At 50.1% G+C, this 15,021-nt stretch overlaps 5 protein-coding genes across 5 annotated transcripts; 2 read left to right on the top strand and 3 right to left on the bottom strand.

Moving 5' to 3' along the window:
• Positions 1-283: 283 nt before the first annotated feature.
• JR316_0002712 (uncharacterized protein) lies at positions 284-2,666 on the top strand (the record flags this gene model as incomplete). Its single annotated transcript, XM_047888499.1, has 2 exons — positions 284-2,036; positions 2,098-2,666. The coding sequence occupies 2 exons, from the start codon at positions 284-286 to the stop codon at positions 2,664-2,666; spliced, it is 2,322 nt and encodes a 773-aa protein (XP_047753422.1).
• Positions 2,667-3,436: 770 nt separating this feature from the next.
• JR316_0002711 (uncharacterized protein) lies at positions 3,437-7,198 on the bottom strand (the record flags this gene model as incomplete). The annotated part of the gene is made up of 3 exons (XM_047888498.1): positions 3,437-5,687; positions 5,766-6,556; positions 6,758-7,198. The coding sequence occupies 3 exons, from the start codon at positions 7,196-7,198 to the stop codon at positions 3,437-3,439; spliced, it is 3,483 nt and encodes a 1,160-aa protein (XP_047753421.1).
• Positions 7,199-8,255: 1,057 nt separating this feature from the next.
• On the bottom strand, positions 8,256-10,097 carry JR316_0002710 (uncharacterized protein; the record flags this gene model as incomplete). The annotated part of the gene is made up of 1 exon (XM_047888497.1): positions 8,256-10,097. The coding sequence occupies one exon, from the start codon at positions 10,095-10,097 to the stop codon at positions 8,256-8,258; it is 1,842 nt and encodes a 613-aa protein (XP_047753420.1).
• A 473-nt stretch (positions 10,098-10,570) lies between these two features.
• On the top strand, positions 10,571-11,954 carry JR316_0002709 (uncharacterized protein; the record flags this gene model as incomplete). Its single annotated transcript, XM_047888496.1, has 4 exons — positions 10,571-10,759; positions 10,808-10,873; positions 10,935-11,231; positions 11,292-11,954. The coding sequence occupies 4 exons, from the start codon at positions 10,571-10,573 to the stop codon at positions 11,952-11,954; spliced, it is 1,215 nt and encodes a 404-aa protein (XP_047753419.1).
• Positions 11,955-12,988: 1,034 nt separating this feature from the next.
• JR316_0002708 (uncharacterized protein) lies at positions 12,989-14,827 on the bottom strand (the record flags this gene model as incomplete). The annotated part of the gene is made up of 1 exon (XM_047888495.1): positions 12,989-14,827. The coding sequence occupies one exon, from the start codon at positions 14,825-14,827 to the stop codon at positions 12,989-12,991; it is 1,839 nt and encodes a 612-aa protein (XP_047753418.1).
• Between the last annotated feature and the right edge of the window lie 194 nt (positions 14,828-15,021).

The raw sequence follows: 15,021 nt of genomic DNA, 5'->3' as shown, positions 1-15,021 counted from the left end.
TATCATATTTTTTCACCTCACCTCCTTGGACGATTCAATCGCAGTAATCATTATTACCTTTCTTTTTAGTTGTTTCTTTTATGTTCTCCTTTTTTCAGTGTTATTTGTTTCTTTTCTGCTGTAACGGACGCTTTTTGAACGGTCTTTTGATTCCAATGATGGTCACGATAAGCAATGACAGGTTGCGGTGACAGGTGAACGATTGGGCGCCTAATATAAGAGTCAAAGGCACGCTACCCTCTCTTGACTGTCTCTTGAGCCCACCCAGCACCATCCCTTGGTAATGCAGATGCCGACAACCGACGCAGCACCAAACAATACGTATCCAACGTCGACGTACGGCGGGAGCGACTCACGTTCGCACGGCCCCGCCGCAGGTGACGGTGACAGGGACAGAGCCAGAGACAGAGACAGAGAATCGGCATCACGCGCTCAGCCCTCAGGCCGTACGACTAGAACTACCACCACCACCACTGGTTCGGATACTCGCAGTCACCCGCGATCCCGCTCACATGGCCCCAGACCCACAGACGAGGAACGGCGAGAACAGCAAACGAGGGACTCGGCGAACAGAGTGAGAGAGAAGGAGATCCTTGACGACCTCGAGGTTGGCGCTTCGAGGCGATCGCGCGGGGATGTATATTATACCTCTGATCGTGACCGCGACCGTGAACGTGAACGTGAACGTGGCCATGATCGCGATCGCGATCGCGCACACAATAAGGACAGAGAGTCGAGGGGTGAGCATTCTTACAAGGTTCGCGAGCGTCCGGTCTCGGTGTCGTCTGGGAGCAGCTTTGAGTACTTGTCTGCTGGTGATAATACTGTTACCACTGTGAACAGGAGCGACAGGGATGCGCCTCCCCGCCCGCCTCCTACGGACAGCCAAAGCAAGAAGGATAACCGAAACTCTGCTCCGCCTGGTACCAGCACAGGCTCACGGACAATGAGCTATGCCGGCGCTGTTAGTGCCCCACAGACGGATTCGAAGCCGCTGCCTCTGCCGAAGCAGTCGACGTCGACGTCTAATTCTACATCTCCCAGGCCTGTGTCCTCAGCCTCAGCTGCAGCGGAGGCGCGCGCTCAGGAAAAGAATGAGGAGAAGCGACTGGCTGTTAGCCATCCGCCCATAGCACCCTCACGCGCCGATCCACGAGAACGAGGGCAAGGACATGCACAGGCACTAGTGGATGACCGGGACCCTTTACTCTCAAATAATCCCGGACAACACCACGGAGAGCCTGCACATGGCGCTCCACTACCGCCTGCTTTTCCTCAACAACTGCGAGTGGCCCAGCAGCCTCCTCAACAAGGAGATGCACAGCCGATCAGCCCTAACAGCCCCGACAAAGGGCTCATCCGCAGCATGCTGGGTGCTGTCTCCGGTTGGTCGGGCGCGCCGCCGGCCCCACGGGACAAGCAGCGCGATGAGGTCCAGCGCTTGCAAAGCGAGGCAGAGAAGTGGTACAACGAATGCAAGCGGCTCGACCGCGACCTACGCATTGCGCGGCGCACGTGCTCCGACCTCGAGAACGAGCGCAACCGGCTGCAGGACAACGCGCGTGCGCTGCAGCACGAGCTCACGAACGTGCAGCACGCGCTGAGCGAGGCACAGGCGCTCTCGGAGGTGCGCGGGCGCGAGCTTGTTGGCGCGCAGGTGTTCCTTACCAAGGCGGACGCGCTGTCCATCTCGGATGTCGTGGAGAAGGTGAATGTGCTGAACGAGGAGATCTTCCAGGCGGCCGCGGGGCTTGCGGAGGGGCTTGTGGTTGTTGGTGCTGGGCAACCTGAGTTTACCGTGGCGGTGGCGGAGGGTGCGTATCAGGGTGTGGTGAGGACGATTGGGGAGTTTCTCGCAGGCGTTCTGCATACACAGGCGCAGGCCTCAGTGCGGGAGGTACACCCGCTCATCGCGCAGGTCGCGCTCTCATGCTTCGTGTCCGAGTTCTGCTTCATGAAACTCACGGCGTGGTACTCCTCCGACCCTAACATCGATGAATTCCTCAGAACAGTGTACAACCAAATCAGACAGAATGGTGAATAGCCATTTTTTTATTATATTCTTCTTTTACAAAGCAGTTTCTAATCATTTTATAGAGGAGCAGGCCGTATCCGGACGTTGGCGCGCGCTTCTGCGTGCCCAGATCCGGCCATTGACTGATACCTGGAAGAGAGAACTGACCGACTCACTCCAAAATTTATTGGTATTTTCAGGATGGAACGCTCCTCTTGAGGCCCAACAGGCCTTCGTGGCAAAACTCGCCCCCATCTTCAACGCACTGGAGGACCTGCGCGGCGCCATATACGAAAAATACACCTCGGCGGATCTCGAAGCATCCGAAGTGCAACCAGGCAGTCCTTTCCAAACATGGATGGACGATGCGTATGGGGACGAACGGAAGAGTCCGCCGCCGCCGGGGCAGGGGCAGGGTGGGAAGACGATGCAGCTGGTAGCGTGTACGACGGGCATTGGGCTCAAGAAATTGCTTCCTACTCCTGGTCCAGCGCAGGGTCATCGGTCCAGGGGTGGTGACTGGTATGAAATGGTGCTTCCACCAAAAGTCTGTCTTGAAGCCACTCTGCGCGAGGCCTTGGAGCCTCCTCCTCCCAGTAGCAAAGGGAGGAAGAGGCGTGCTCCAGCGCCGGATGAAGGAGGGCGTGCATGAAATTAACGCGACAGCAAAGTCTTTTTTTAGGTTCTCGTATATAAAATGTACTTTTACGTTTCATTCGCACTGGTATAAACTCTTTTGTGATTTAGTGACAGTGAGAATTACCAGAACCTCCAACGAGAACCTCCAACGACAAACCCCTAATACGCCATTGCTCCCGTATTTTTAACCTACCTAAATCAGGCAGTCCAGCTACCATATATGGTAGTATCTCTCATGTTAGCCAGCCTTATGTTTCTTGATCTCTTTGGTTTGCTAAAACCACAATGGGGAATTTCAGATATAGAGGGTGAGGCAGAATGCATGTATGCTTCAAAACAAAAGACAACCATACCCAGCCTAGAACACCTATTCACCCATTGATCAAATTTGAGAAAAGAGAATAATGCATGCCAGAACAAGAAAAGTGCTAAAGAAGATATGGAGGTTTGATGATAATGATGATGATGATATAGAAAAGGGGGCAATTACAAAGGAATGAGATAGAAAAAATACAGTAATCATTGGAAAGAAACAAAAGTGGACCATATGTATATGCCAGCCAGTCAATGCGAGTTATGTTCGTGATAATGGAATGGCAGAAATTCAGATGCGGCGAATGCATAGATGTAGTAGAGCAGACCAAAAGAAAAGAAGAGAAAGAGAGAAGAAAAAGAAAAAGAAAGAGAAAATCTAAACCTCCTCTTGTCCATGTTCATAAACCACCCCTTTGTGTCTTATCCCATCCAACCACAAAGCAAATCCCAAGGAAACCAGAAACAAGTCTACTCGTAACACAAAATAAATATCCTCCCCGCCTTATCTGAGAGAATCACCGCCCCCTGACTTTGATCAATATTGATCGTTTCCACCTGGCCAAGATCGAGCTCCGGCGGCGTCTCGAGCGTGCGCACCTCGCCCGCCGCGTGCCGCCCCCGACCTTTACCTTTACCTCTCCCTTTACCTTTCCGGTCCTCGCGCCGGTAATACGACGACGACGACGACAGATCAACACCGAGCTCCTCGTTGAATGGCGGGAAAGTGACGAAGCGTAACCATTTGGGGTCCGTGTCCGCGCCTGTTGCTGTCGTCGGTGCCCTCGCCGCACCAGTGCCCGTGTGCTGCTGGTCGCTAGAGCTAGAGCTAGAGCTAGAGCTCGAACTCGAACTCGAAGACAAGGACGAAGAACTGGAGCTAGACGAGCTTTCTCCCGAACCTGAGTGCGCCACGCCGTTTGTCCGCGCGTGCGAGTGTCCATTGACCTGTGTGTGACCATTGGCGTCTGGGAGATACTCGTCGCCATCTGTATCGCCGCCATCTTCGCCCCCCTCGCCTTCGGCCTCATCGTCCTCGCCCTCAGCATCAACGTCGACATCCGAGTCCACATACTCAATCCACACCGCATGCCCAAAATCGACCGCCACAAGCGGGCGAGGTCGCTCTGCGAGCCCACCATCGTCCGGATCCGGATCCGGGTCGTGTTCGTGTTCATGATCGTGCTCGTGATCCAGGTCGTCCTCGTGGTCGCCATCCGCGCTACCACTCGCCACCGAATTCGCTTGCCCGCCACCTCCGCCATGCACGTTCTCATTTGCATGATCCGATTGGTTATGATTACCACCACCACCAGCGGCACTATCATACACGCGCACAACCTCGAACGGCGTGCTTACATACCACAGGTGCATCAGCGCGTCGTCCCGCGCGTCCTCTTGAGTGCGCGCCACCTGCTGTGTCCCAGAGGTACCCGTCTGACCCGTGGTGGTGGCGCCATTGTCTTTCCGCGCTCCATGGCGCGCCGTGCTCTCCCGCACCAGCCGCTCCGCCATGCCACCGTCGCCTTTGTTCCCATTTCCTCCCCGACCCCCACCTCCACCATTCCCATCCCATCCGGCATCCAGCCCTCCTTCCTCCCACCCGCGCCAATCCATCGGCACCCTGAAGTAATGCTGAGCCAGCACAAACCTCGTTCTATGTGTGCGCTGGTCGTGCGCAGCGAGGAGGACGACCGTACAGCTCACGCGCGGGATGTGCGGGAGGGACGGCCACCACTGGCGCACGAAATGGGCGGACTCGGGGTACCACGGCGGGAAGGGGTAGGGATTCGGATTCGGGGGGTGCACGGCAGGAGGCGGAGGGGCGAGTGTGGGTGGTATGGATGTTAATACAGAAGGTGATATTGAGGTCAAAGGGGGTGTTGAGGTTGAGGGTGCGGATGATGAGGACGGCACTGGGACAAGCGAGGTCGCTGGAGACGACGTCGACGATGATATTCTCGATGACAATGCTGATGAAGAAGACGAAGATGAAGAAGACGAAGGCGAGGAGGTTGTTGTCGTCGGTTGAAGATGCTGCCCATTGAGCAAACCTAAATTCGACGGGCCGGCCACAGCGTTCCCATTACCACTGGCAGCAGCGGCATACGCAAACTCGTTATGCATGTCCTCGTCCTCGTATCCCTCCTCTACTTCCATATCTTCTTCCTCTTCATCTTCCTCCTCTTCGCTATCCTCAATAACTGGAAACACAAATCTCTTCTTCAACGTCCTCGCAGGTGGCACCCTCCGTGAAATAACCGGCGTCGGGCCCCTCCCCCTCCGCCCATTCCCACTCCCCCCAGCCTCCTCTTCCTCCGGAAGCACACTCATATAACTCCTCAACATCTCCAACGGATAAAAATGCTGATACGCCACATCCGCCTCCTCACAATGCACAACGATATTCTCCTTATACAGGATACAGCTCCAATTCGACGACATCACGCACTCGATGCCTGTATCCACAAATACATACTCGCGGTGGCGGCTCCAGTCCGGAAGAGTGTAGAGCCCAATGGTGTTGGAGGACGAGACCCAGATGAATGCGGAGAGCAGGCGCGTGGACGGGTCGAGAAGGAAAACGTTCATCACGACGCCTGTAGTTTTGAAGGATGTGACGGGGGAGAACACAGGTGGGGACGGGGAGGATTCACCCGAGGGCAGGTCGGAGAAGGTAAGGCGCATGAGTACAAACTCCATGACCCTGTCGTCGTCGTATCTGACAAGCCGGCACCGGCGCAACGCGAGTTAAAATAAATTAGAAAAAAAAGAGAGACAGAAGGCAAGCAAGACTCACGACCCAGTAAGCACCTTGGCCATCGTGAAAAACACCGTGCGCTCTTCAAACTCTACACGGCACTTCCACAATTCCCAGCGTGCTCCGGGACTCCATTCTGCAAGACACACATCGGCTTGCACGTCCCAGCACACCACCTTGCCGCTCTTCGTCGCGCAGAGCGTATACGAGGAAGTAATGGGGCTCAGCCAATCCACTTCCTCGCCTGGCGGTGCCGAGACAATTTTGTACCATTTGTACGGAGTGTTGCTGCTTGAGGGTGACGAAAGGGCAGAAGAAATATGTGATTTTGCGTTGGATTTGTGTATTGATAGTGCCGATGAAGAGGAAGAAGGCGACGCAAGCGCGTCCTCTGTTTCTTGTTTTAGCCGCGCCGCGAGCTTTCCCGCAGGGGCGACATCCATGTAATTTGAATGTTTGTTCACTCCGCGGGCGTCGTACCCCCAGCCCCACTGTCCCATCGCCCCGGCCTCGCCTTTCCTCCCTTCCGCAACACCACGACCTTTCGCTTCACCGCTTCCGCGCCTCCGCCTCTCCCGCTCGCGCTCCCACACACCCTCGCGCTCTCCTCTTTCCCTCTCTCCGCTACCAATCGGCCTTGGAGCGCGCACTCGCCACGCACGCTCATAACGGTGCGCCTTGTTGACGGCGGCGATCAGTGCATCAGTGCTCAAATCCGCGAGGCGCTGGAAGCCTTTTAGTGGGAGGGCGCGGCATCGTCGGAGGAGGTCGTTTGCGAGCTTGCGGTAGACGGGCCGGGTGGTGGATGCGTCATACAGAGCGCGACATGTCTGTGGGAGTGGAGACAGTCAGTTCGGGTGAAATTTTTGGAGGATGGGGGTTGTGGTATATGGAATGTAGAAGGAGTGATAGAGAGGGGATGTAACAGTGTAGACACTGCATCTGCATTCAACTGTAGTGCATAGACCCCGAACGCTCCACAGTAGAGATGATGTGGCGGACAAGAAAGAAGGTAAAGAAAAGAGACTCACAAGCTGCAACGCATGCACATCACGCAGGTCGAGGTATGTCGCAATGTTCAAGAGCAGGTCGTACGGGAGTGCACTCAAGCCCATCTTCATGTCTTCGGTGTCTGTATAGGATTTTGTGTCCAAATCGTCTTCAAATTGTTCTTTTAGCTCAAGCTCCTCGTCTTCTGTGATTTTCTTCTGCTTTCCCTTACCCTTCTGGTCGTGCAAGTGTCGTCCTTTGTGAATCTGATTTTGGTTCTGGTTCTGGTTCTGCTGTTGTTGATTGCAATGTGGATGATTAGGATTATGGTTCTGATGCTGGGTTGTCGCTGATATCCGCGTGAGGCTTTGAGGGCGTGTTTTAGACGTAGATGTAGCAGGAATGTTGGGGAAAGAGGTGCCACCAAGGGGTGTGGGCGTAGATACAGATTGGTCAGGAGGTACGGTCCCCGCGCACAACATCAATCACGCTCTTGGCCCACTTTATCCTCTGGGCGCAACGAGCGGGGATGGCACAACAGTCGGCTCTCTGTCAATTAGTTCAATGCTAGCGGTGTAACAACAAGAAGAAGATATCGATGATGGTGAATATAAGTGCGTGTGGGGGGGACCAATCGTGATTCGCTGCGTACTATCGTATGTAATCACCGGATCTAGAACGAGATATCTTCTACGAGCGTGTTGTTGCGGTCGATGGCAGCAGTGTGCAATGTAAGTAAGGCAGCGCTGGCGCAGGGGATTGCAGCGCTGCGGTCGTAGAGGATGGCGCAGGGTGGAGTGTGGTGGCAGAAAGCAAAAGAGAGGGGTGCTCGGCCGTCGGTGTTTCCCGTGTCGCTCAAACTAGGCGCGAGCCGGTCGGGTCGCTCCTAACCAGAGCCACCACCCCGGCTGCTAATGTTGTCCACACCGCTTCTTTGACTCTCCTCGCAGGACCCAATGTCGCTATTATTGTCCAGTGACGATTCTGATAACGAAGGGACGGTTGATCAGGCTTTTCCTCGGCTTTGGACCATCGGCGTGTCTCGCCAATCCATCAGTTTGACTGACATTCTCCCCTCTTGTGTACGTGAATGAAGAACGATATCTCAGCTTGGCTGTCTGAACCGCTTCGTAGGGACTGCAAGCTCATGTATGTCCGTGGAGAATCGTGTAGGAACCTTGCTACTCTTGCCTCCAACTTCAAATGCAGGGTTATTGGATATCGTTTCTAGGCGGCTCTCTCTCCAACATTTGCCTAGCATCTCTCTGAGACCCAAACTCCGTCTAAATAAGCTTGTTTGAACCACTGGACTAAAAGGTTTTCCAATTAAAGTGCATATATGCGCCGAAGATACAGTTACTAGTGCAAAATCAACTCGTTCGGATCTCTGTTTCAATTCCCGGCTGCTCTTCCTGTATCAGCCACTCGCCCGACAATGCTGCCATTACCGTTGTCCTTATTTCCACATAAACGGATTACATGGCTCGAACCTCGACATTCACTCTCATCCATCCATCCTCCCAACCTTCATGCTTGGTATTACATATCCATGCCATCGTCTGACTCAGATTCCTCGTCGTCAGAATCCTCGTCCTCGTCATCTTCATCATCGGTATTCTCTTCTTCAAGCTCGTCAGCATCCTTCCTGAGGGATACGATTTCCTGAAAGTCGCTTTGATATGCTAGATTATTGAGGTTGAAGCGGGTCTCCAAAGCATCTGCAAGTCTCCGCAAAATATCTATATTTTCATCGTCCTGCAATTTGCCTTGCCTGAATAGAGAGATAGACTCTTCCAAGTTGTCTTTCTGGCCAAACTTCTTGAATCTCCAATGCAACGATACTGCGAGATTGCGGAGGGAGCCAATGTAATACGGATCTTCTGGAGTTCGAAGGCTCAGAGCACGCCTGTGGAGAGAGATGCACTCCTCCAAATCCCCTTCTTCCGCATTAGAATCCTCGATTTGAACTAACAGGGCGTACCCTAGTTGGTTGAGGTGCTCAGGTAAAGCGTATGACGAGCCGATATCGTCGTAGAGCCGCAAGGATTCTCTTGCAAGCCATATCGCCTGTTCCACGTCCGCCTTGGAGCGGTCATCATCGAACCGAACAAGGGTAAACGCAAAGTTCTTGAGCAGCATGGTCCATTGTGAACTCAATGGAATAGGAAGTGCCATGGCTCGTCTGTAGAGAGACATTGCCTCTTCATAATCCTTTTTGTCGCCTATTCGGTCAAATCGGGTATCTAGCCCCGTGGCAAGGTTAGCAAGTGCGGTGGATTGATCCACTGGTGACGTTGTGTTTAGAGACTCCCTCCACAAAGCAATTGCTTCGTTCAGCTTTTTTCGGTTGGGTTTAGGATTTGTTGTGTCAGTGAACCGCAGATACAGCACCCATGCGAGGGAAGTTAGCACCTTTTCGCGATCGGGATGACCTGCAGGGGTGAGCTCAAGCAATTTCCGCCTAATTGATATGGACTCGTTAATATCCGACTGATTATCCGTTTCCTGGAAGCGAGTTTCCAGTAGTGTTGCAAGTTCGTCGCGAGATTTACGCAAGTCCTGCGGCGGTATCGATTGGAACTCTACATGTTGTCTGTAGCACGAAATCATTTCGTCGAGATCAGCAGAACGTCTTTGGCCTCTTTTTTTGTATCGGATATTTAGTGTCACTGCAAGTATTTGGATCTGCTGGGGTAATCTAGGATCTATAGGTGGTAGCAGTTTCAAAACTTCCCTGCGAACCGAAATTGACTGATCAAGAATCTCTTCATCATCTGACATGCTGTACCGAATTAAAAGGGACCCTGAAAGCTTATCAAGTAACCCTGGCCATGAAGAATCGAGGATACATGATTGTGGATGGATTCGCGCTTTCCAATAGAGAGGCATGCACGCTTTAGCATCCTCTTTCTCCCCGAGTGCCCGAAATCGTTCCGTCAGCAAGAAGACGAGGAGGAATAGAAAGCCAGGAAATTCGACATGTGTTACTGGTAGTAACTCTATTGCCTTTCTCATCAGAAGTATGGCTTCATCGAGGTCATATTGTCCACTTAGTTCTCTCCTATATCGCCAGAATAGAGATTTTGCCAGGTACATGAGGGACCTGGGGTGATTGTCGTGATCCATTGGTCGAAGGGGAACAGCTTGTCGGAGAAGGTGTATAGATTCTTCAATATCGTTTATCTCTCCTCTTCTGTCGAATCGAGTGCAAAGATTGTTTGCCAGAATTTCGAGCGCTTCGGCGAGTTCGCCATCGGTTAGTAGAAATTCGTTGTCGAGGGATTTCCTTGCCAGAGCGATGCGAGTTTCCAATTCGTCTGAATGGTGTGAGGTGGGCTGGAAAGACTGAATAAACCCAGTAGCTTGATTTTGACTCTGCATGATTTCTGAGTGGATGTGGTGGGGAATCAGTAAGATTTAAATCAGTCACTCAGATCGATGATTCCTAGATGGCAGACAGGCTCGGACGCTATTAATCCGATGCATGGGAATCAACTCTGAAAATGGAATGACTTTGATTGGGATTTGCACTGTTTGACTGTAGTCTTTGTTTGATACTGAAAAAATTCTGTTGTACCATGCAATCGATGGAAAACACACTGTAATTTCTGTAAACCCAGTCAAGCAGGAAGCACCACTAAGCTTTTGATCTAATCTTAAAGGTCGTGGGAATGTTTGTAATACTGTTCCAACTCCGGTTGACGTTGCGCCGCATCCCACATCATTCCGCCAACATGAAGTGCCCATTATGAGTACAGCTTTGTACAGCATCCACTGATAATATATATCTAAGGGTCTGTGATACTCACTTCTCAATAACTCCCCTCTTACTTGACTTTTCTTGGGTTTTACCAATGGCAGATCACCTAAAACCGAGTCCGACTGACTCTGCAGACGACTCGGAAGCTGTCGATTTTACAGATTCTGCATGCAATCGACATCCTGAGTCTGCCATTGTACAACCTTGCATCGAAAGTTCGGGAGAAAATCCTGTTTTTGGTAGTAAAGATGCAAAATCCTTAGAGCCTTCCAAATACGAGTCGGTGCGTTGCCTTGATTTTTCAGATGGCCACATCTCAAAAGACACACAGATCCAAGACATCGTTAGTTCTGCTTCTACTACAGACACCAAAGAAATGCCATGCGCTGTGAAAGAGGTAGCTTCCCATTACACCGTATTCATTGCATGATATGAGAGAATAATATTTGATGCCTCAGGTACTCATTTCCGACGAAGAAGAAGCTCGGGAGATTGTTCATTTTGCGACATGGCTTATGGAGGAACAGAAAGCCCGAATGTCATTACCGAACCTTAATGACGCCGTTGCTCTTTTTCGCAAAATCCTGGATGGTTGCCGGTCCACGCATCCGTCAGACACAAAGGCTTTGAAGGACCTTCCATCGGCACTGAATTTACGATTTATGCATACCAATCAGTTATCAGATCTGGTAGAAGGTTTCAAACTTCGCTTTGAGGGGTTGCCGAGCATGATAAATCAGATGTCTGCTCAAAATGTATGCCAATGCACGTTGGCCAAACAGAAGGGTATTAGAACTGACCAGGGAATGATTTAGGTCGATAATCTCGCTGACCAGGGGGAGGTAAGCACTACTAGTGAACTCGGCGCTTCAGAACTAGCGCATGCGTCCTTAGACGACTTCAACAAATCAGTATCCTTATCTGCCTTGGAGTCCATTATTGTCCTGCTTCGACTTGCGCTTCAGCACCTTGTCTTCCCGGATGCTACTCGGACGCAGGCATTAAGTATCCTTGTTAACGGCTTGTGCGCCCGCAGGCACTATTATGGCACAGACACAATGGTTGACGATCTAAATGAAGAAATCGCCAGTTTGAAAGACGCTATTCAGAGCAGTACTGATTGGAAACAGAATGATCGTCTGGCCTTGCGTACTGCCACCCTATTGTTGGAACGATATAGTATCAGCGCGGATGTCTCGGACGTACGATCTGCGCTAGGATATCTTCGAGACTATAGTAATTATTCGGCACAAAAGCTACAGTCCGCCATAGAACTTCTTAAAGCATTCTCCAACACGCAAAGCATTGGCGATTTGAACACTGCCATACAGTTTTTTCATGAGGGTATTTCAGATGTACCCCAAGGGAGCGAGCACTATGATACTGTAATCAGTCACCTGGCGAACGCTCATGTCACCATGGTCTGGAACCAGGGTGAACTGTATTCTTTTAGTTTGCCTAACCCACCACCTGTATAATACCAAGGGCAGGGGACAGCAAGAAAAAACTTACCTCTGCCGTGAGTGTTTTGTAGTAATAGATATTATTCTTTAACGTATCCATTTAACTGGCTTGGTCCTGAGATATATCTGCATGTTATGATTCAACTTGAGATCGCACCATATCTTCGTCCAACTTGAATAGTATCCTCAAACAGTTTGTTGGTGCCATCTTTCTGGACACGTGCGAGATCGAGAGTAGTGAGCAGCAGGATACAAAATTATGGGACAAAGGGAAAGCTTGGGTAAGTATTAACGTTCTCTGAAGTGCACCCAAAGCCCACCCAAACGGTGGGTCTCGACCACGTCTCGACCAAATTGGACACAATCACGTGAATTGATTTAACTTCAACATTGAAAGGATTGAAGCAAACCAAAGGGACATCAACTTCTAACAGACTTTTCGCAAAAATGATCATCTATTCAAGCTCCAGAGAATATTTGAGTATAACTTTATTAGACTCGCTATTTACCTGGAGCGTTATGGAGCTTGCGAATGTGTACCTGCACAACAATCACTGTCTCGTTATAGGCACACCCGGTCATAACCTTGGTTGGCTGCAATGATAAGTAGAATCGGAGTGCATACTTGTACATAGACAAGCTAAACTCTGATTATACCGCTTTTGGACACTATATAAATAAGTAACATTTCAATGAGTAGCAATGTTTAAGCACGAAAGTTATATAGCCTGACTTTTGTCGGGATTCCATTGCAGGACAGAGTAACTAAAAATAAGATACACAAATTAAATGCAAAAGGTATGCGGTTCCTATGTATGTCTAAGTCATGAAGAAGAAATTGAAGGAAGATTCAAGAAAATGGAATCGGCTCCAGTCGCCATTTGTCGAATCATTGACCAGCATGAAACAATAGGCTGAGTGGGTTCTGTACGAGCATTATGGCAAATAAGTCAACTTACACAACATTATTCCATAAAAGACATATTATATCAGGGTATCAGATGGTAAGGTCTTTGAGGAACGAGGTATCCGCAAGTGGCGGAATGATATCAGACTTGCGTAACGTCCATTCCCTGGGATTCTACATCTGTAGTGCGGCGTAAAGCCTCAGCATGTTGGCGAAAAAATTGGGCTTCATAAATATCGTTTGGCTGCGCAGCATCATAGAGCTTAGAGCGTGTCTCAAGAGCAGCTGCCAGTTTATTAAGAGCCTCGGCAGCTTCTGGGTGCGGTGGGGGATAGATTTCGAGGGCTTCCTTGTAGAAACCGATGCTTTCATCGAGATCGCTTTGATCGCTACTATGACTAAAGCGAGTACATAGAGCATTGCCAAGTTTGACAAGTGAGGCAGACCGGTATTTGTGGTGTCCAGTGGAGATAGAGTTCAGAGCACTTCTAAAGAGAGAGATGCATTCTTCCATGTCGCTCTCCTGTCCTGTTTGTTTGTATCGCGTGAACAGTACATCGGCAAGGTTTATGCGCGCCTGTGATTGGTTGACAAACACCGGGGATCTATAGTCACTCTGAGATTGCCTGAAAAGAGATATACTTTCTTCTAAATCACTCAAATCTCCGTTGAGTTTGAATCGAATGGACAAAGCCTTGGCAAGGTTATTAATGGAGTCCAAATAGCATTGATGAGTTTGAGGTAACATTTGGTATGTTTGCCGGAAAAAATAGATGCATTCCTCTAGATCCTTCCTGTCACCATCCTTGTCATACCGAAGAAGAAGAACACAGGCAAAATCATTGATAGACAAAGCCGTTTCAGGATCAGATGTGCCCCGGAGCTCTAGTGCTTGCCTGTAGAGAGAAATGCACTCTTCTAGATCGCGTTTCTCACCTACTTCTTCGTACCGAAGTCTCAGTGCAATTGCTAAATTTTCTAGCAATTCGGACGGCTCTATATCAGTCGGGGAAAGGTTGGCGAGGACCTGCTTGTGAAGAAATATACTTTCTTCTAGGTCGCGTCGTTCAAAACGTTGCTGATATCGAGAAGTCAGCGCAATTGCCAGAGTGTGTTGTATTCTTGCCCGCTTGGGGTCGAGCGGGGAGAGAATTTCCAGTGCCTTTCTGCAGAGAGAAATGGATTCGAAAATACTCTTGTCATCATCGTCCTTTTGGCGCATTCGACTGTGAAGGATAGTTGTAAGAACACTGAGTAATAAGGGCTGATCTTGATGTGAGGGAAACGATTCCAAAGCCTCCCTGCAGTTGTCCAGGTATTCTTCATCATCATCTTTGTCGTAGATACCCTCAATAAAAGATTCCTGGTGGCATACTAGAGCAAGATTGTTGACACAATCGGCATAATACAAGTTGGAAGATGAACATAAACTGAGGGCATCTGTTAAAGCCATCCTCGATTCACCCAAATAATTTTCACCGCCGTCGCCTTGAAATTTATCCCAATGGGCCAGCGCGAGATCGTTGGCTAAAGGAATCCGATTTGTATCATTCAGATCAGGGGCATTAAGCTCAAGAGCCTCCTTGCGGAGAGAAACACAGTGATCCAAGTCGAAGTCTTCACTGACACCTTGCAAAATTCTTGCAGATTGGACATTAGCCAGGTTTTTGATTATATGTTGCCTGTCCGGATAATACGGTGAATCAAGAGCGTGGGACCATAGAAAGAAGCTTTCTTGTAGATCGGAGACCTCGCCTCTCTGTCGGAATCGTGAATACAGAGCGACAGCTAGGTTGTTAGACGATGAATAATATCGTGAATGGGGGGATGGGTAGCACGCTAGAGCTTGTCTATACACCGAGATTGATTCTTCAAGGTGGTGCGGATCGCCCCCTTGCTGAAATCGAGTGAACAGCATTAGCGCAATTTCGTCAAGCGGCTCGAATTGTTGGTTAGCGGGCATCAACGATTGTGCATCCATAGTTCGTGAAGGCAAGGTAGAGACCCTTGGTGTCCTGATGTTTGATTAAATATGAGAGCGAGGTTGGAACGTGGATAATGGCAGCCTCGGAGTGATCTACTGTGTGTAAAAATTTTAAAACGATAACCGCATTAATTCAAAAAAAACGGATTATCTCCTCCCGACGTACTGTTTAGAATTTTTGCCCCATTATC

Source organism: Psilocybe cubensis, chromosome 2, assembly GCF_017499595.1.
Source record: "Psilocybe cubensis strain MGC-MH-2018 chromosome 2, whole genome shotgun sequence".
In the NCBI taxonomy this organism is placed as follows: Eukaryota; Fungi; Basidiomycota; class Agaricomycetes; order Agaricales; family Agrocybaceae; genus Psilocybe; species Psilocybe cubensis.
This window is presented reverse-complemented; position numbering and strand designations above follow the sequence as displayed.